At 52.5% G+C, this 19970-nt stretch overlaps 2 protein-coding genes across 8 annotated transcripts; one reads left to right on the top strand and one right to left on the bottom strand.

The window, feature by feature from the left end:
* The first annotated feature begins 1692 nt into the window (after positions 1 to 1692).
* On the top strand, positions 1693 to 10889 carry NDRG2 (NDRG family member 2). Of its 5 annotated transcripts, none has more exons than XM_047861486.1 (17): positions 1693 to 1766; positions 3377 to 3442; positions 4138 to 4218; positions 4553 to 4594; positions 5004 to 5109; positions 5324 to 5444; positions 5621 to 5683; positions 6649 to 6709; positions 6925 to 7011; positions 7210 to 7266; positions 7441 to 7544; positions 8216 to 8260; positions 8544 to 8595; positions 8851 to 8898; positions 9138 to 9173; positions 9574 to 9625; positions 9906 to 10889. In XM_047861486.1, the coding sequence occupies exons 3-17, from the start codon at positions 4144 to 4146 to the stop codon at positions 10070 to 10072; spliced, it is 1116 nt and encodes a 371-aa protein (XP_047717442.1). In that variant the 5' UTR covers positions 1693 to 1766; positions 3377 to 3442; positions 4138 to 4143; the 3' UTR covers positions 10073 to 10889. The 5 variants fall into 5 exon arrangements, with proteins under 5 accessions (XP_047717442.1, XP_047717441.1, XP_047717443.1 ...); XM_047861485.1 differs by lacking the exon at positions 1693 to 1766 and adding an exon at positions 2343 to 2423; XM_047861487.1 differs by lacking the exon at positions 1693 to 1766 and adding an exon at positions 2558 to 2683.
* Positions 10890 to 13840: 2951 nt separating this feature from the next.
* On the bottom strand, positions 13841 to 19207 carry SLC39A2 (solute carrier family 39 member 2). Of its 3 annotated transcripts, none has more exons than XM_047861500.1 (4): positions 18998 to 19207; positions 18686 to 18816; positions 18400 to 18445; positions 13841 to 13930 (listed from the first exon to the last, which is right to left on the bottom strand). In XM_047861500.1, exons 1-3 carry the CDS (start codon positions 19110 to 19112, stop codon positions 18419 to 18421), a joined length of 273 nt encoding a protein of 90 aa, XP_047717456.1. In that variant the 5' UTR covers positions 19113 to 19207; the 3' UTR covers positions 13841 to 13930; positions 18400 to 18418. The 3 variants fall into 3 exon arrangements, with proteins under 3 accessions (XP_047717456.1, XP_047717454.1, XP_047717455.1); XM_047861498.1 differs by lacking the exon at positions 13841 to 13930 and adding an exon at positions 17020 to 17841 and having other exon boundaries at positions 18400 to 18450; XM_047861499.1 differs by lacking the exon at positions 13841 to 13930 and adding an exon at positions 17726 to 17841.
* Between the last annotated feature and the right edge of the window lie 763 nt (positions 19208 to 19970).

Genomic DNA, 19970 nt, shown 5'->3' with positions numbered 1-19970 from the left:
CAATTAATCTTCTATAGACATCATTTTTCTTAACTTTCTGTCTTTATTCCTTCTCCCACCTACTTCATCATATGCTTCTAGAACGGATATGACCACCCTTCACACTTCTTTGAATTGCATCTATATAGTGGCTGGCACACAGCAGGCTCGCAAAACTGTTGCTTAACTGAAGGTACAGTTTGAAGCTGCTTCTGGCCCAAGAGAAGGGAGTTAGAGATTACCCTGGTTGGGCGACTTATGGCTGGGCTGGGACCTACCCTGACAAAGGGAACCCTACCTTAGGGCAGAACCAGCCTCATTTCTGCCTGCAGGAGCTGAGACCCCTAGGCCTCGGAAGCAAACAGATCCCAGTGGAAATTTCCCACCTCCTGCCCGCCCCACGCCCCTGCGTAGGCCCCTTATCAGGTTCCCCCTGAGTCATCCTGACCCAGAGACGAATTTAGATGCTGGAACCTCCAGGTCCTTCCCTCCCCCACTCCAAGTAAGACTACTTTATACACATCAGAGAACACTGCAGGCGGAAGCTCTAGGCATTCTTTCTTCCCAGCTCCTGGGGGGCTGGTAAGACCTCTCTCCTGCCCTACACAGCTCTGTCTATGATCCTAAGGCCAGCAAGCTTTTCCTTGTCCAGGAGAGTGTTAAACTGGCATCCAGAGGGGAGAGGGGACTAGGCAAGCTGCCAGGGTGCCCAGCCTCTGGGCCAGTTTCTGAGGGAAACAGTTATGAAGAGAGTGGGGGGAGGGAAATGAGGAAAACTTCGATGTTCCAAATTGGGAGAAGGTTCGGGGGTCCTTTAGATATGAGGTTGTTGAGACCCGGTGTTTGATCCTGACCAGTTCTCCTACTCTGGGTCACCTCCTCCCTCTTGGCCCCTCCTTCTTTCCAATAGACCCTGCCAAGTGGGGATGAAAGGGGCATTGATGTTCCTTGGATGGGAGGGGGTTGTGGGTGGTGAGGGGGGGTGGGGGGGTGGTTCCCAGGCAGGAGGGGGGAGGGCAATTTGGGGGTCTTGGGGGGGGGCAGCTTGTGCTGGTGTTGCGGTTGGCAGCTCCAGTTCCATTGGCCATTGTTCCCAACTGGCCTGCCGCCCAGCCCCCGAAATGGTAACTCAGGAACCAGGCTGAAGGAAGATGGGGTGGGAACCCTGGTGGGGTGGGGGTGGGGGCGCTGGAAGGGTGCAGGTGGGGAGGAATTCAATCTGGTTTCCTTTTGTCTAAGACAACTTAGGAACCCCTCGGCCACCCAACTATCCCATTCCAGGTGGCCTTCCTCTAGGGGCACAGGGAGGGTGCACCTAGGGTGGGGGTCGGATAGGGCTAGTGAGCAGTCTAAGACCGCAAACCCACCCCAGGCCCCGAAAGCGACACGCAGCAGACTCTGAGAAAACACCGCCTGGGCACTGAGATACAGTCTCACCCTCCTCCTCTGGGCCGGACTAGGAGGGGTTACCGCCGAAGCCACAGGGTCTCTTGGGTTCCAGCCCGGGACACAGCGTCCTCCCCAAGCCCCTACTCCACCCCCGCAGAGTTAACTCCGCCCCCACGCCTGTTTACCCTAGAGTCAGAGCCCCTGGGGGTCCCTGGCCCCTCCTCCGTCCCCCCTTGGGGCCTTGACCCGGGAGTCCCCGTTGGCCATCCTCGCCCCCCCCCTCCTGCGATCTCCCTCTATTTATAGCGGCCCCCCGCATTCCCCGCCCCCCCTCCCCGCCTTGTTTTCCAACTTCTCAGCAGCCGAGAGCTGGCGTCGGGACGCAGCACAGAGAGGAGGTACCAGGACCCTGGGCACCCCGAAGTTGAAACTCCTGCGCCCTCGACGACCCCCACCCCCACCCGTCGGTGCTAGCACACCTGCCCCTCCCAGCGGGCGAGACCCTCGCCTCCTCCGCGGCGATCCCCGCCCACCTCCTCCTTCCTTAACCTAGCTCTGTGTTTACGGGCAAGCGGAGTCGAAATCTTGGGGTGTCAGCACCCTGGGTTCATCTCCCCCCTGCCCGTCCTCATACTGGGTCTGGGGGCGAAGGAAGGAACCACAGTGCGATAGGCAGATCCAGGTCACGGGTGGGGGCGGTGTGGAGGGCAGGCGTGAGGATCCCCTGCAGGACTAAGGGATCCCCGCACACCCCACAACCGCTCGGTTGCGGGGGGATGTAGTGGGGAGCGCGAGCAGAACGCGGAAGCACCCAGCAGTTTGCTTCCCTTAGGGTACCCCTCGGGTCCCCAGCCCAGCTCCTCCCTGAGCGGCAGACAGCCTGGGGCGGGATAAAGGGGGGGGCGTGTTTACTGGGGGTCTGGGGCGGATCTGCAGGGAGCTGTCGGCCCGTGGGCGGGCTGGGGCGGGCCGGGGGCGGGTCTGTGGGGAGCCCGAGCCGGGCGGGCCGGAGAGTCAAAGGCAAGTGAAGGTGGAAGCGGCCGCGGCGGCAGCAGGTAGGGGGAGGGGCGGGCGAGGGGCCGCAGGGCCTGGATGGCGCCAGTCGGGCCGTGGGCGGTTTGATCCCTATCCCTCGGAGCCGACCGCTCGGGGGAAGGGGCCCGCAAGGAGGGGGCGCTGCGCTGCGGCGCACAAAGGCGGAGGCTCCGCGAGCGGCAGGGCGTGTTTGGGGCGTGCGCGAGGTTGTGTCCAGGGTCCCGGGCGCTCCGCGCCGGCCGCGCTAGGGTGTCGGTCCCCACGCGGGCGAGCAGCGTAGGTGCGGACGGGTGCAGGTCCGGGTCAGTCCCATCCTTCCTACCCATCCCTTCCCAGCTGGCGCTTGGCCCTTGCGGGTCGTCGGGGCGGGAGGGGCGGGGGGGGTGCTGGGAGGAGACTGTGGGGCCGCCCTCCCTTCCCTTCTCCGCTCGGGGCACCCACACCGAGACTGGGTGGAGGGGAGACTCGAAGGCACGAGGCTTTTTAAATTTCGTTTTTAAACGTTTAAGTGCGAAACAGTCATGCTCAGCTATCCTCATCTCACTTGAGAGCTGTCAAAAATCTTGAGGATCCCCTAGTCCCCACTTGTAGTTTGCAAATAGGAAATTGAAGCCAAGAGAAGTAACTGAGTGGGCCAAGGTCACACCCTCAGCGACAGAGCCAGGACTAGAATCCAGAGGTTCCGACACAAGCCACGCTCTTTCCTCCACATCAGCACTTCCTTCTCTCCTCCCCCAGCCTGGGCTGATACCTGCTCTCCGTGTTGCCCCGCAGGCCCCTCCAGCCTGTATTGATTCTAGCTGAAGCCTAGAGAAGACATGTTCATTGGACTCAGGGGTACAGATTAGGGAGGGTTAGTGACCTGGGGAGGGTGGGTGACCCAGGTAGTTCAGATCTTGGCTGAGGCTTTCTGTCCCTAAAAGACCCAGCGTCTGTCTCCCATGTCATTCACCTCATTGCCTTGTTTTCTCAGACCCCTGAGCCAGGAGGGGAGAGAACCCTGACCCTGACCCCACTGCATCCAGCCAATAGGAGCCCAGTAAGTGACCCCACCCCCAGGCTGCACAGGTGTTCTGCTCCTCACCAGCCCCACTAATGTTGAATGTATGCTAATTTATTCACAATGGGGAGGGAGGGAGAGTCTTGGAAGGAAGGGAAGCACTGGGTCTGTTGGATACAGGTGTCCCTTGTTCTTCTTTTCTTTTTTTCCCTCTCACCCTCTTGGTCTTGGTACTTGGGTCATTTTTAACCCCTGTCCCTTTGAGCTGCTGACCTTGATGTTTAGTTGAAGGTCACAGTTAATTATGAACTCTCACTACTCTGTTCCTTAGTATCATTGGCGTACCCAGTCACTGAGCCATGAGTTTCATCCCTACCTACTCTGGGAGTGTGGGGTGGCCCCTAAATATAGCATGGGAAACCCGAGCAACACTCCTGCCCCACCCTGGTATTTCTATGCATGACAGGAGAGGGGGGTCTGGAGGTGTGGGTGTTGAGGGGTAGCCAGAGGGATGGCCAGTCTGAAGAGAAGTGGTATCCTGAGTCCTCTGCCACTAGCCTGCCTTTCCAGCGGCCTGGACATGGAGCTGGGGGCGAGAAAGGCTTGATGTGTGCTCCCTCTCCTAGGGCCTTCTGCACCCTACACTGTCCTGGGCTGAGAGAGGGAGCCAGGTGTATGAGATGTGCAGGGGTGGAGGCAACCTCCCCAGTTTTGGTGTTTCTTCATCCTACCAGGCCACCATGGCGGAGCTGCAGGAGGTGCAGATCACAGAGGAGAAGCCGCTGTTGCCAGGGCAGACGCCCGAGGTGGCCAAGGTCAATAGAGACCCTCCGACTCCCAGACCCGAAGTCCAGGCCTGCGGGCATCCCCCTCGCCTCCTGCCTTCCCAAATCCATGATCTCTTTCTAACCCACACCCCTGTTTTCTCCACCTGTACCCATGTCTCTCCCCCATACACCACAATGGGAGTCAGGCCTTTGTCCTGTCACTGCACTAACCTTCATCCTCTCCATGTCTCTTTTTGTCATCTCTTTCTGTCTTTTGTCTCGGTCGGTCTCTTTGCCTTTCTTTATCTGTGCCTGTCTCTCCATCTATGACTCTACATGGCTGTGTGTGTCTGCGTGTGTCTGTCCGTGTGTGTCTCTCCAGGAGGCTGAGTTAGCTGCTGGAATCCTCCTGGACCAGGGACAGGTAACAGCTTGGGAGTAGTCCCAGGGTGGGAGGAGGGGTTCTCCTGTCTCCCAGTAGGGAGAGGACTGCTACATGGCTCTTTTTCCCCTCTCTGCTCCCTTTCCTTTCATTCCAGTCCTTTCCCTTTCCCATCTCTCCCTTTCCTTCCTTTTTCCTCCTCCTCAGAGTTCCTTGGTGCTCTCCCAACTTTTAGGATTCTTTTCTACCGTCTGAATCATCTTCCACTGTTTTATTTACCTGAACCAAAGTCTTGCTGATCCTATTTCTAAATCTTTGTTCCTGTCTCCTCGCTTTGCCCCTCCCATACCTCAACTCCCCAACTTTTGACTTTGACTTTTGTGGGCGTCCTTCTCTTGCCTGTTTTTCCTCTCAGCCTGACTCCTCCTGATGGTGACCTGTTTTTCTGCAGACTCACTCTGTGGAGACACCTTATGGCTCTGTCACTTTTACTGTCTATGGCACCCCCAAACCCAAACGCCCAGCGATACTCACCTACCATGATGTGGGACTCAATTGTAAGGACCTCACCTTCCCCTCCCACCCCTTTCTGGGAAGAGGCTGGTGGGAAGGGTAAAACCCTAAGGGATGGGGAAGGGTCAGCACCCATGTGGCATGTCAAGGGGAGGTTCTGTCCTCTGACTATGGCATAAAAGAAAGAGGGTGGGTTCTGACTTCGGGTTGCTTTTCCCTGGCTGATTCTACCATCGGGGTGATGGGGATTCTCTTTAGATAAATCTTGCTTCCAGCCGCTGTTTCAATTCGGAGATATGCAGGAAATCATTCAGAACTTCGTGCGAGTTCATGTGGATGCCCCTGGAATGGAAGAGGGGGCTCCTGTGTTCCCTTTGGGGTGAGAATTAGCTCCCTCCTTCCTCACTGGGCTGTGAGGCAAAGGGTGTGTGGGGAAGAGTGGACTCAGGGGAGGAGGAAACAGTGGGGATTCCGGGAAAGGATGGATAGGACACCCTGAGGTGCGGGGCAGCGGGGGCAGGTTGGTATTTTCCTTAACATTCTTCTTTTCCCCAGATATCAGTACCCATCTCTGGACCAGCTGGCGGATATGATCCCTTGCATCCTGCAGTACTTAAAGTGAGAAGCCTGGGTACCCCTCCAAACCGTAGTTCTCTGTCTGGCATAATGGTGCCCTTAGAACTCCTGTGTCCACCAGGGTTCCTAGACGGGTTGTGGGCTCTGTCCTAGATATATCCTTCCTCCTCCATGCCTCCACCTGACTGTTGAGAGGAAGGGGTAGGTTTGGAAATGGACTTGAATCAGCTGAGTAGCCCTAATGGATAGAGGCAGGAAAGGGAGGGGTTATGTGTGGCCCTGCCTTAGGCTGAGGAGGGGCTTCTCTGATTCAGAAGGTCGGAGGAAGTGGAGGGGTGACATAATCTTAAGGAGCCAGATGGACTTGTCTTTTCCTCCTACTTCCCCTCCTCCACACACACACACCTGGTGATCTGGAGCCCTCACACCCTGAGTGTGAGGGAGAGAGGGAGAAGGAAGGGAAAGCCAGGTGAGCCTCTGTGGTATGTATGCTGAGTGCGGAGGACTCCCGGCTTGGCTTTTCCTGGGCACCCGGGCCATGGGCAGCTCCGGTTTGCCTTGTTGGCTCTGTTTCCCCCATTGTCCCTGTTGTTCACTGAAGTTGTTTTTTGTTTTTTGTTTTTTGTTTTTTTTACATCTTGCTTCAAGTTCCCTTCTTCCCGGTTTCTCACGAGGAACCAGGAACTAAAACAGAACAAGTTGAACTAGCTCTTGAGAATTGAGAATGGACACAGAGCTATGTAGGAAAACAAGCGTCTGGTTGTTTGGGGGATGGGTGTTTCTTTTCAAGACCCTGGCTTCCCAAGAAAGCTGAAGATAGACTTCAGGGACCTACACTGACTACCAGTGTCAATTGTTAGCTCCCTGGCACCTTCCCTTTTAGCACCCCTCAAGGGAAGATGGTGTTCTGTCCTTTGTGCATGTGGCCTTGGGAGAGAGGGTGAGGAGTTTGAAAAGCCAAAGTTTTGGACACCAGGGCCCATTAGACATGCATTTCTCTTTCACAGTTTTTCCACAATAATTGGAGTTGGTGTTGGAGCTGGGGCCTACATCCTGTCACGATATGCTGTAAGAAATAAAAACAAAAACAAAAACACAAAAGCAACCCAGACAAGGTTTAAGGCCCATGGCAGACTGATTAGGAGAGTGTGGTTCAATAGTATGTGTTTGTGGGGAGGGGGTGGGGGGCAGGCCCCATGGGCCCCTAAGACTGGCTGGAGCTCAGTGGGAAGGGATAAGGCCCTGCCCAGCCTCTGATTCCCCATCCTCCTGCTACTCCTCAGCTTACTCACCCGGATACAGTCGAAGGTCTTGTCCTCATCAACATTGATCCCAATGCCAAGGGCTGGATGGATTGGGCAGCCCACAAGGTTTGGAGGAGCCTGTGGGTTGATGTCTGGGGGGGTGGGGCTTGCGTGGGTCCAGTTAGGCTCTACTAGCATAACTGCTTGGCCTGTGAATGTCAAGAAAGGGGAGTGGAGCAGGGAAGATGTGTGTGTCACTTTGTAGCCTGGGTTTCTTCTCCTCATGGTATCCTGAGCTTGCTCACCTGCCCTTTTTCCTCGTAGCTAACAGGCCTCACCTCTTCCATTCCGGAGATGATCCTTGGACATCTCTTCAGCCAAGTAAGTGGTTGTGGAAGCTGGAGGAAGTAGAGGGGACCTTGGGGTCTTGAATGCTTGGGGTGACTCCCTTAGCTGGGACGGGATCTGGGGAGGGAGGAAAGCTTGGCTCTTCTCATCCAGTAACTGTTGACTTCTCTTCTCAATCCTGATTTTTTTTCCTCTTCATTCCTTCAGGAGGAGTTGTCTGGAAATTCTGAGTTGATACAAAAGTACAGAAATATCATTACACATGCACCCAATCTGGAGAACATTGAACTGTACTGGAATAGCTACAACAAGTGAGTGGGTGGTGTGTGTGCGCACACGTGAAGCAAATGTAGAAGCAGCAGCTGGGGGTTGTGGGGAGGTGCAGAGAAGGAGAGCGAAGTCTGGGACATACACAGTGCGAGGAGGGCAGGATTTGGTGTGCAGCTGGGGCAGCTGTGGGCCAGACCCCGTGGAATGAATTATATGGAGCTGTCCCCCTTTCTCCTGTTTACTTCCTTTGGATTTTTGGATTCCCAGAAGTGAGATAGATGGTCTCTTGTCCATGTGCCCTTCCTCCCCCTTCACTGACCTCTGGCCAGAGACCTGGGGCACAAATGACCATAGGGATTGTGTTTGAGGCCTGCCTGCCACCTTGCCCTTTGGTTCCCACTTTTTTTTTAACTTTATTTTGAGAGAGAGAGAAAGAGAGCGAGAGCAAGAGAGAATCCCAAGCAGGCTCTGCGCTGTCAGTGCAGAGCCTGACGTGGGGCTTGAACTCATAAACTGTGACCTGGGCCAAAGTCAAGAGTCAGATGCTTAACCAACTGAGCAACCCAGATGCCCTTGTTTCTCACTTTTAATTATTAATATTTGACTGTAATTTCTGGGAGGAAGAGAGCTTCCTCAGGGAGGAGATGGCTTCCATCCGGATAGACAGCATTGCCTGCCTAACATTCCTGCTCCTCTTTGAACCCCTCTCTAGCCGCCGAGACCTGAACCTTGAGCGTGGAGGTGCTGTCACCCTCAAGTAAGACGTTAAGAGATAAAGCTTTGCCTCTCTCTCTGGATCTTCCCTAGGTGCTTATATTCTTTAGAAGGAGAGTCTTTTAACAGGGAGTTTTCTCATTACCTCCCACACTGTCCTATGAAGCAAATCTCTCTGTCTAGGTCCATCCCCCTTTGAATTGTCTTGGTAGGGTCAGAAGACCATCTCCTCTTTGGAGTCAAACGTTGTCTAACTGCTCTTCTGGGAAAAGGCAGGTGACAGAGCACCAGGGCCTTACCCTCTTCTCCTGACACTATGCCTCTAGGTGCCCTGTGATGCTGGTGGTAGGAGACCAAGCACCCCATGAAGATGCAGTGGTCAGTAGGGAATTTTGGGGTGGGTGAGGGAGGGTTGGAGATCCAGGGTGGTGGTCAGAGGGGTATCTTGCCAAGAGGCCAGCTCTGTTTGGAACAGGGAGAGTGACTGTGGGGCATAAGAGGTTGATTCCTGGTAAGAAGGAAATGGGTACGAGGCTGATGGGAAAGAAACTGGGATCTGGGTCCTTGGGTCCCTTCGAAGGGAGGGGCCACAGGGAGTATGACCTCATTCATTCAGCCTCCTGCTTACTCCAGGTGGAATGTAACTCAAAGCTGGACCCCACCCAGACCTCTTTTCTCAAGGTCAGTAACCCTACTCCATACCCCGCCTGACTCTTGGCCCCCTGTCCAGAGCCATAGATCCTCTCTAGATTTAGCTTCTAGGCCTTCCAGGTCCTGCATGGGAGCAAGTGGGGCGGATAAAGAAAGCAAACCCTGAGGGCCTGGAGTGGGGAGGCTAAGGAAAAGAGAACCTTTTCTATCTCTTGGCATGGCTCCGTTTATTTATGTCTTCTGGATGGTTGTCTCTATCTCCTGCACAGATGGCTGACTCTGGAGGCCAGCCCCAGCTGACTCAGGTGAGTACCCCTGCCGTCCATGGGATGGGATATTAGTGACTCTGAACCATACACTTTGTCGCTCATCCATTTGCCACTCATTCCACACCTGACCTGCCATGGCTTGGGGTTCCAGCTTGGCTTCTTTTTCTTTTTTAATGTTTATTTATTTATTTTGAGAGAGAGAGAGAGAGAGTGAGAGAGTGAGATCGTGAGCAGCAGAGGGGCAGAGAGAGAGGGAGAGAGACAGAATCCCAAGCACTAACAGTGTGGAGCCTGGCGTGGGGCTCGATCTCACGACCCTGGGATTATGACCTGAGCTGAAATCAAGTCAGATGCTCAGTTGAGTCACCCAGGCAGCCCTCCAACTCAGCTTCTAACCTCACCTCACTGTCCCCCTCTCCTCTTCTTACTTCCACAGCCAGGCAAGCTGACCGAGGCCTTCAAGTACTTCCTGCAAGGCATGGGCTACAGTGAGTATGGGAGTCAGAAGCTATCATGAGAACAGTGATTGCTGCACAGGAGTGGGGAAGGGATGGGCACTGGGGGGTGGGGTGGGGTGGGGTGGGAGGGGTTGGGGGGAGGGAACCATTTCAGGCTAGTTCTGGAAGTTACCACCGTCTGCCAAATCATTGACCTCCCGCTCCAGCCCCATTTGTGACTCTCGGCTCACCCAAGCACCCCACTCTTGAGTTGCCAGCCTCTCTGTCTCACCTCCTTTATGCCTACCTGCTTATCCTTCTGTCTCCACAGTGGCCTCATCCTGCATGACTCGCCTGTCACGATCTCGCACAGCCTCCCTGACCAGCGCAGCATCCATTGACGGCAACCGGTCCCGCTCTCGCACCCTGTCCCAGAGCAGCGAGTCTGGAACTCTCCCTTCAGGGCCTCCAGGGCATACCATGGAGGTCTCCTGTTGAGTGACCTTTGTTGCCCTGGTGTAGGACCCAGCCCTCACCTCCCCCAGCACTAACCTGGGAGGTGCAAAGGGCACTGGGCCAGAGTAAGGGAAGATGGGCAGATCATGTGGGGAGATGACCTTGATCTTTGCTACCCTAACCTTGACCTCTAACCTGTGATTCCCCTCAGCTCCTGGGAGAGATGTCCCAATATCTCTTAGGGACCCAGACCCCTAAAGTATCCCTCTCCCTCATTGTGGTGTTAAGGTGGTGAGGGCACGTACCCCTCTCCCTAATCTAGGTGTCTGTTGATAAGGGACAAGAGGTTGTTGTAGTTGCCCATGTGCCTCCACCAGACTCTCCCTACTTATCCCATTGCAAGGGTGGGGGACTTGGGGCCAGGACTCCATTCACCAAATCTGATAGGGCTTCTCATGAACCCTTCAGATCTCTGACGGGTATGGACCTAACTGAATGTGTGTCAGGGGAGGCTTGCTGGTGGGTTAATGGTCCTCAGGATGGTATAGAAACACCCCGTGTGTGAAATGGAAGTTGGAATGGGAGGTGGTGGGCAATGAGCAAGTATGAGGGAAGGATCGGAGCTGGGGCAATAGGAAGGGGCCTGGGGCCATTGGCTGCACTAACTTTGGTAGCTGTCTAGACAGTGTGTGTCTAGAGTGGGAGGGGGAGGGAGCTAAGCTGGGGCAGGGCTGCTTGGGGCTTGTCATAGGGGTGGGAAGGGCTATCTTGGGGCTCTGACCACACTGTGTTATGTGTGGAGGGTGCCCTCCTGTGTCCCACAATTTCTGCTGTAACAATAAACTGTAGAGGAACTGAGTGCCATTCTTCCTTGTCTGAGTATGCCCGCATCATGCCCCTGTTCATGACTTCCCCCTGCCCAACCACATTCTCTTCTCAGATATGGCATGGACACTTCACAGAACGTGACTACATGGTCACTGGCCCCTATTCCAATACGATGGTATTGTCCTTGATATTGATAGTATTTTCAAGTTTTGGGAGAGAGGAGCTATGTAGGTTTTATGGGACTTATTATTAGTTACTTGATGTCACCAACATCATGATCTGAAGCAGGAAGTACAGAATACTGGCTGAAGTGTCCAAGGACATCTTGTGACCACCTTCCTGCAGGATCCTCCCTAGGGGTCACCTAAATTCTATTTTATTTTATTTTACTTTTAATTTTTAAAACTTTATTTTGAGAGAGAGAGAGAACTTGTGCAGGGAAGGGGCAGAGAGACAGGGAGAGAATCCCAAGCAGGCTCCACACTGTCAGTGTAGAGCCTGATACAGGGCTCAAACCATGAGGCCATGACCTGAGCCAAAATCAAGAATTGGACGCTTGGCCAACTGAGTCACCCAGGTGCCCCTAGATTCCACTTTAGATAGTTCAATAGAATCAGTAGGCCAGGCCTCACACAGTTACTACAGGGGTTGGGTTGGTCATAGTTGACCCCAATCTGAAGACTCCTTCAGGAGAGCAAGAACACAAAGGATTTCCTCTCAGGAATCCTACTCCCCCCATGAATCTAAGAATTCAGGGAGTTTTAGACTGTGGTTCTCTGAGAAGCTTTTCAACAAGTATGAACAATACTCAGCAAAAGGACTTCAGATATTGTGGCTGTTGCAGGCTGATTCTTGGGCTCTTGGGGCACAAAAAGTAAAAAATGGGAAGGTACTTTTTTACAGTGTTATTGTTAAGAGTGCTGTGGATGGAATATTACAAGGTCACTTGCCGGAGTACTTTCTAGAGTACTCCACACACAATTATGTGCTTTCCTCAATGAAACTGAGCTGAGGACTAATGTAGCTTGCTGTCTGGTGCTGACACACTGACATGGAAGGGAGGCATGGAATATGTTACTGACTCTTGAGCATTTCGTCACTCTCTCAGGACTGAGACTGCTATAAATGCGTGAGGCCAGGACTGGAGGGGGCTGGGGTCTCAGGTGACTCGCAGGGTTATAGAGCTAGCTGTTGATGGCAAGTGTGTTGGGTGACCTCATGCCGGGCAGGTAGCAAAGAGTGCTTTAATGCCACCCTAAAGAAATAGCACAATTGGAATCACTGGACTGACTAGCTCCTAGGTAAACAAAACGTGACAGAAAGGCAAAGAACTCCAACCAGCATCAGCTTTGCCTGGCAAAAGGTGCTACTGTGCATTATGGGAAGGAAGGCAGGTCTTCTCACACAGAGAACACCGTTAGCAAGGTAATCTTCAGAAGAGGGAGGATACCATGTGTACACGTGTGAGTGTGTGTGTATGTATCTGTCACGCAGGTGGTGTGTGAAATGGTGGTGACTGTGTGTCCCTCTCCTATAGATGTGTCAGCATGAGAAACCCAAGAGCTAGGAAGAGGGAGAGATGTTTTCTGCTGGGAGCAAGGGAGAGGGGGTTCGCTGTCCTTGTCTGACCTCTTCACTTTGTTGGTCCTAGACATTCCAGGCTAGCCCATGGGGATGCAGTGCCCTCCTGTGGTTGGCATGGTTCTTCCTAACTACCCCCCCCCCCCCCCCCCCGCCAGTCTCGGTTTCCCTCCCAAATCTCCCAGTGTTCTTTGTGATTCTATGCAGTAGATACATAGGGAAGCCACGGTCTGTGGCTCCTGCCTGTTCTCAAGGTCAGAGCTCAGAAGAGGTGAGGTGACTTCACAGAAGGCTGAATCACAAACTCCCTACTTTTTGTCTCTGCTTCAGGCTTAGGACTCCTGTTTCTCTCTTCCTCTCATTCTCAAGGGATGTGTTTCCCTGACTTCAGGGATAGCTTCAAGATAGCTAAGAGAGGGTTTACTGGGAAAGAGAATAAAACTAGAAGACTGTGGTGATGAGAATCTTGTGGGTCAGCTTGGAAAGTCTGGAACTCATGAAGAGATTTGAAAGAGTGAGTCTCTGAAAGTACACACAAAACTGATCCTGCAGTAGGAGGGAGAGATGTGAAACTTCAGAGGGCACTCCTTTACAGAGTTAGGGCAATGCCAGAGTGGGAGACGCCACCTTTCTAGAGATTTTCGTTCTAAATGGAAAGCGAGAATCAGTTCTTACTAGAGGCCAGGGGTGTGGTCAAGGTAAATGGTGCCCAGAGCAATTACATTGTTTGCACCCTCTCTCCTTGCCAACATCAGAATTTCCCCCAAACTGGGTAAATAAATAGTAAAGGTAGAATGCATTCTATATTTGACATTCACTACATCTAAAGATAGTAATTCTGAACAAAATTGAAATTAAAAGGAAGTAGTCAGCAACTGGCCTCTTTAAGCATCCCTGCAGACTGGGGCCTGGGGGTGTACCACCTGTCTACACACCCCTTTTGCTTCACCTTTGCAAGTGGCCACGGGCTCCTCCCTCAGATGCGGGGGCAGGGAACATGAGGGTGCCTGACCAGCTGGCGCACATACACTCACACATACCAACCCATTCTGATTCTGGCAACCATTCTTCGAACTCTAAAGCCGGGAGCAAGGGACCGTTTCCTATGGGCACTGTCTCCTGTGAGGGAGGCAAGACACTGGCAAAGGGGTGAAGTGGAACGGACTGTCTCACAGGAGTTAGCCTGGAGCTCTCTGGTTTTGTTCCTGGGGCATCTTGTTCATAGGTGCCCGTCTTTGGCTGACCTCCCATCCTGCCCCAGGATATTCACTAACCTCCATTCTCTTTGATGCTGTGCCCCATCTCCTCTCCTTTTCTTCACCGACTGTCAGCTTACAACTGTAAAAACCCAAGCCTTGGCCTGTATGCAAATGAAAGGTGGGGGAGCTCCCAAGGGTTACTTCAGGGAACCATTTATTGTTGCAAAAGTGGAAAGTTGGTTCTAGGTGGGAGGGCAGTTGGAGGTCTCATTCTTCCGGCTTTTTTTTTTTCCTGTTTAAATATATAAAAAATACATGTGTGGGGATGGAAAATAAGGGATAGGGCACAGGGGTTCAGGAGACTTGAAAACACTTCCACATAAATTCTTTGGTGACTATTGCAACTAGCTTCTTCTCTATCCTTTTCCCCAACCTGCATCTTTCCTCTATTTTTTTAAAAACTCTCATGATTCTAAGGTTTTTCGGTTACAACCTGTCTGTCAAGGCTGAATGAAGTGTGTCAGACTTTACTCCTGAATCTGGCTTCCAGTTGCCAGGGCTCAGCTATCTCTGCTCTCCCTCCTTCCCCATGGCTCTCTTACCTGTTCTCACTCCATCCTTCCTCACTGCAAGCTCATTTAAAGTCACCTTCATCTGCTCCTTTATAGCCCTCTCTGACTCCTCACTGGGGATTCATAGCTTTTGGAAATGATCCGATTGTTCCTTTTTCTGATCCTGATGTTCTCTCTAGGGAGCCATTCTCGAGCTTTATTCCAGCTCTTGATATGATATGGTTCCAGCTGAAGATGGTTCCTGTCCTGGTTAGTAGGTCTTGGGAAAGGAAAGGCGATGGTCGTGGAAGGAAAGAGAGTGCTGATGGCTGAAAGCACAGGTGGCTGAAAGGGAATGTAAGGGCTCCTGGGCTGGGAGGAGGCAAAACGTGCATGACTCACCCTTGCTTGAAATCTCCCAACCTCTGCTCATTTCCCTCAGATGCTGATAGTATCAGTGACCCAGAAACATATGAGGAGCCCAGGGTCCCATGTCCTCAAGTCTCCTTTCTGTAGTCCTGCAAATCCTTTCCACCTGAAGTAGCTTACAATTGTGTCCCTCCCAATTCAGCCTTGAAAAGGCCTGGCAAGACCACTCAGGTTGAAAGTAGCAGACAGTCGATGGCATGTTGGATTTGAGCCTCCAGATTTATGTGCCTCACAAGACTGATATGCCTGCAATGCACCAACAGGCAATTTTGTCCTTTGGCTTCGCTTTGGGCATGAGCAAAAAGAGACCCTGGCAGTAGATCACAGAGTAGAAGTGGAGTGAGGGTGGGAGGGTGCTCCTCTAGTGTCCTCCTGGTCGGATCCCTGCAAGCTGGTTGTATCCCTCCTCTGAGGCCACAGCTCTTACTGGACGCCCCTTTCTCATTTCTGCTAACTGTTCCCGTCTCTTCAACCGGGGTAGCAACTTTGTTTTTGCTCATCCCCCAGCGGACACTTGCGCCACCAAGCACAGCAGTGTTCTTTCTCAGCCCCAGGGGATTGCACCATCCACTCCTTGCTCTGTCCAAACCCTGCCCACACCTTCCTATATACTCCCTTTATTAAACTTGCCTCAATTACCCATGTGCTCTCTGCTTTCTTCTGAGACCCTAACACATAGGATGGGGAGGTAAAGGGAAGGAAAGGGAAGAAAGAAGAGAATCTATATAGTTGAGTTTTTCTTAAAATCAGAGAAACATGGGTTGGAAGCCCACCTAGCTATGTGATCAGGTATTTAACTGTTCTGCATGTGTCTCCCTCAACTTACAGTGGGGATAATACCTACTTGGCAGGGTCAGGAAGGTGAGATCATACTTGTGAATGCAGTAGCACAGTTCCTGGCACATAGCAGGTGCTCTGTGTGGAGACTCTATTATTATTACTACATCTGAGGCTCTGTTCTGAGTACATATTACGTTACCTAATACTGATGGGAAAACAGAATAGGATGGTATTTCAGGGAAATGGTTTCTTGTATCAGACATTTTTATTTAGTTGTACCTGAACCTTGCCTTCTCACTCATCCCTGGGTACGTAAGCTGGGCTTCTGAGGAGGTTTGTGTATCATAGTTTGTGGGGAGGGGAATGGGATGGACTGGAGACAACTCTGGCAAGAAGGAAACTCGGGAGACCTTGTCAATGTGAAGGTGACTTGGCTTCTGCAACTGTCAACATCAGAAGGGGCAAAGTGGGGAGAGTGAGTTCACAGGGTACACCTTCTCTCTTCCTTTTTTTAAATGTTTATTTATTAACTTTGAGAGAGAGACAGAGACAGAGACAGAGACAGAGACAGAGAGAGAATGAATGGGAGAGGGGCATAGTGAGAATCCCAAGCAGGCTCTGCGCTGTCAGCCCAGAATCTGACGTGGGGCTTGATTCCACAAACCATGAGATGAAATCAAGAGTCAGACACTCAACCGACTGAGCCACCCAGGCGCCCCTCTTCCTCCTTCTCTACTAAGTCTGCAATACTCCTCCAATTCATGGGTGAAGGGGCTGGGTAACAGGCAGATAATCAGCTCCGTATTTGTCCTTGGTAGTTTTTAAGAGATGTAACACAGTGTAGGGGCTACTTGAACTGAAAGACAGATGGCCTAGTTGGGAGGGGCCGGAGGCAGAGGGGCAGGTAGAGCAGGCAGAAGGAAAGCCACTAAGTTGTGGCAAAGCCAAGTAATCGCCCTAGGCATTTATCTGGCGCCTCTCTCCCTCTCTAAACACTGCTTCTTAATCCCGCAGCTCAAGGCAGGTAGCTGGATGGAGACAGGGGCTCAAAGGAGAGCAATAGCATCCTCGAGGCCACACAGGGCTCGGTGTGAAAAATAAAAGCCAGATGAAAGGAGGCTCTATTTAGCCTGATCTCATGAGTCTGTTGGACACACTGTAGTTGACTGATAATAGGTACTGGGAGTGACGTGGGTGTGGTTAGTGTAGGAAAAAATCTAGATCCCGTGGTTTCTGTTTTTACACCTCTTCTCTCTAAATGCTGGGAACTCTGGCTCAGTTTCTCAACACCTGTGGGGAAGACAGGAGCAGGCTGTTGGAATTTCAGCAATGCTGCCATGTTTGGAGGGCATGGTCTGCAACTGACAGAATGTCTAGGGGCCCAGATTCCAGAAGAAAATACCCCATCCAGTGTTCATTCTCCCTTTCCACTCCCCATTCCACCACTTCCTGTACTGGGCAGCTCCTAGGCAACCTACAGAAAAGATGTATAGCATGGCTGAAGGGGAAGGGTAAAATGGACATTTTATTGTTTACAGTAGCATAAATGGGACAGGAGTCAAATCTAGAGTGATTGTGTTTATATCAATTCTCCAATTTATAGGCACTCAACTTAAACATCTTTCTCTCAGTCCCGGATGAGAAATGGCATCTCATGTAGTGAAAAGCTGGGGTCCAGTTCATGTGGACGATGCCTAGTGAATGTCACTTAGTCTCAGTAGAGAAATATCTGAGGGCCAAAGCTGTCTGGGAAGTGTCTCCCAGGGGCAGGAAGGCCATTGTAGATAGGTCCATCAGAAGAATCAGGAATCTCTCAGGCCCACAAAGCAATAATGGCCATGAAGGCAAAACCGGCGGCTACACAGCCCCACTTGGCCAGAGGGGCCTCGGGGCCAGCTAGCTCCCGGGGCAGAATTTCTAGGAAGGTGACATACAGAAAGGTGCCGGCTGCCACACCTTCTAACACAGCCTGGGTTAAGCCACGCCCCCCTTTAGAGTCCCCCTGAGTCACAGCCAGTCCCAGGCCCAGGCCCAGGGGGGACATGAGAGCCAGTGACAGGATGGACAGCGTGGCCCATCGCGAGCCACTGCCTATCTGCACCAGCCGCAGTCCTACACCAAACACTATGAGCCCCTTGTGAGCCAGGACTGCGAGACAGAGTTGCACGGTAGCTGCTACTGTTGGCTGCAGCCCCACAGCCAGACCTTCAAACACTGAATGGAAGGAGAGGGAGAGCAAGAGGACAAGGGCTCGGAGGGGACCCTTTGAGGGGGAGGGGAGAGGTCCATGGCTGTGGAGTCCAAGGACGTGAGCCCCGTCCCACTCCTCCTGCACTGTGACCCCTTCAGCAGCCCCAGGATAGCATTGCAATACCAGCGACTCCAAAAGGAAGACAAAGAAGAAGCCCAGGGAGATGATGAGCTCTCCATAGGGATACTCCATCTAGGAACAGAAAGAGGGGCTGTGAGGTGGGAAGGGAAGATAAGAAAGTACACTGGGTGGCCATGGGAGTGGGAGACCAAGGAGAATGGGAAATGTGGGGCTGTGCCCAATTAGTAAAATCTGGCTGCCTGTTGGCCCGGCCGGCTCTCACTCTGGCCAGTGGCCTTATTACCATCTGCTTCAAATGCTTCCAGATTGATGTGGCCTATGGTGCAGAAAGAAGGGCAGGGGAATGAAGCCAAGAGCAGGTATGGACAGTGACAACCACCACCCTTGAGGGACTAGGGGACACAAAAGTGATAGGGTTAGAAAAATGGGAAAAGAATGTGAGGCATGTGAAAGGGTCCAGAGAAAGAATGAAAGAGTAAAGCAGAGTTTTTTTAGGGCGTCCACAAACCCAAAAGGATTGGGTGGGCTCCTCTTTGGTCTGTGATGTCTGAGCTGAGGAGCAGAGGGGATTTCTGGTTCTCCTCACATACTTCCCTCAAAAGGGTCTGGGTGGGAAAGGAGTTTCAGCTCCCCTCCCACTCTGGGGAGGGACTGGCGGGAGATACTTACCTGTGCTGAATCGGCATCATCAGAAACACTTCCCTCCCTTTTTGTCCTGTTCTAGGGAGAAAAAAGCAGCAATCAATGGAGGATGGAGCTCAGCTTCCTGTCCTGCCCCTTCAGCTCCACTGCTTTCCTTAAAGTCCAACCTGTTTTCACCATGCCACAGGAGAGCTGTCTTCTTCCCTGTCCCTCCCTGCTGGTCCTCAACTCTGTCACCTTTCTCCCTTCCTCCCTTGGTTCTGCTCATCATTCTGGCCTCCCAGCTCTGCAGCTCAGCATTTCTGCTGCTCACCTGCATCATAAACTTCTGGATCTCTGATTCAATTCCCTCCAGGGCATCAGCAGTCATGTGCATGAACCCCGCTCCCAGGAAAACACCTGCAGAAGTGCAGCCCAGGAGGCTGAGGACCCGGCGGTGACGACCTAAAAATGGGGAAAGTTACAATCTAGTTGGCAGTGAGATAGAAAAGGTGACAAGAGAGAGACAGTGGCACGCAATACCCCAAGCTTGGGGATGATGAGAGAATCAGAGCAACGCATCAGGACGGGGTGACAGGGTTGTTGTCAGGATTAGGTTATGGGGACATGTGCTGCAGGGTCATACCTGTGGCTGCATCCAGCTGGAACCATTTGAAGCAGATGGGAATAAGGCCGCAGATCAGAGTGAGAACCAGCAGGGCAAACAGGCAGCCAATTTTTACTCCCAGTAGTGGTTCCATCCTTGGGGTACAGGGTGAGCAGAGGCCTCGGGATGGCAAATGGAGTTACAATCTTCAGAGGAGTGCTGTCTTAGGTGGAGTAGCTCCTCTCCTGAGTTTCAGGAGGCTGTTGGGATCCTCCTCCTGTTCGGTGTTGCCTCTGCTTGCGCAGCCTTGCATAGCTGACTGGGGCCTTGCCCCAGATTCCCGCCCTCCCCCTACAAGGAGGCCCCTCCCCTGGCTCATGCCTTCCAGAACTTGGAAACCAGAAACTCCAGACTCCCTGCCAGGCACAGCCTGTGCTGTAGGTCCTCTTCTCTTCGCTGCCATGACTAATCCAAATGCTGTGGACAGTCTTAGTTCATGCCTGGGGCTGGTCTAATCCAAAATGGGAGTTTGGGGAGGGCCTTCCCAGCTGTTTTGTACTGGGGACACCTGGTCCTGCCTTATTCAAGACCCTTCATCTAAGACTTCCATACCCTCTCCACCCCACCCCACTCCCTGTCTTATGGGTTATGCTGATATCTGAACCCTCCCCTTTCAGAGGGGATTTGGGGCCACTTTCAGGTAAGGAGGTGGGGCTGAGAGGTGGTGCTGCCGCCCACCATTCTGTGGAAACTAGATGAGCGGACTCCCCTTTCCTGTAACCCCAGAAAAATAGCTCTAGGCATGATAATGTCTAATGGGGAAGTTGAGATTTCTAGTATTACAACACTGATGCTGTTCCAGCTTTTGACTGTGCCTATTTTCGGATGTATGCAGATCTTCCTCAGTGTACGATGGGGCTACATACTTAAGCCTCCTAAGCTGACAATGCATTTAGTACACCTCAGCTACCAGTCATAGCCTAGCCTACCTAACTGTGCTCAGAACATTTCT

Source organism: Prionailurus viverrinus, chromosome B3 (genome assembly GCF_022837055.1).
Source record: "Prionailurus viverrinus isolate Anna chromosome B3, UM_Priviv_1.0, whole genome shotgun sequence".
NCBI classification, from domain to species: Eukaryota; Metazoa; Chordata; class Mammalia; order Carnivora; family Felidae; genus Prionailurus; species Prionailurus viverrinus.
The sequence above is the reverse complement of the archived record's forward strand: the minus strand, read 5'-3'. Positions and strand labels throughout refer to the sequence as shown.

Bases quoted from the DNA above. Each gene is read 5' to 3' on its own strand.
- NDRG2 (XM_047861486.1), top strand. From the start codon at position 4,144: ATGGCGGAGCTGCAGGAGGTGCAGATCACAGAGGAGAAGCCGCTGTTG. The intron at 5,110-5,323 runs GTAAGGACCTCA...GATTCTCTTTAG, and splicing joins CCATGATGTGGGACTCAATT to ATAAATCTTGCTTCCAGCCG. The intron at 7,012-7,209 runs GTTTGGAGGAGC...TTTTCCTCGTAG, and splicing joins TGGATTGGGCAGCCCACAAG to CTAACAGGCCTCACCTCTTC.
- SLC39A2 (XM_047861498.1), bottom strand. From the start codon at position 19,112: ATGGAACCACTACTGGGAGTAAAAATTGGCTGCCTGTTTGCCCTGCTG. The intron at 18,817-18,997 runs GTATGACCCTGC...CCCCATTTTTAG, and splicing joins CCAGCTGGATGCAGCCACAG to GTCGTCACCGCCGGGTCCTC. The intron at 18,451-18,685 runs GTGAGCAGCAGA...TTTTCTCCCTAG, and splicing joins TCCAGAAGTTTATGATGCAG to AACAGGACAAAAAGGGAGGG.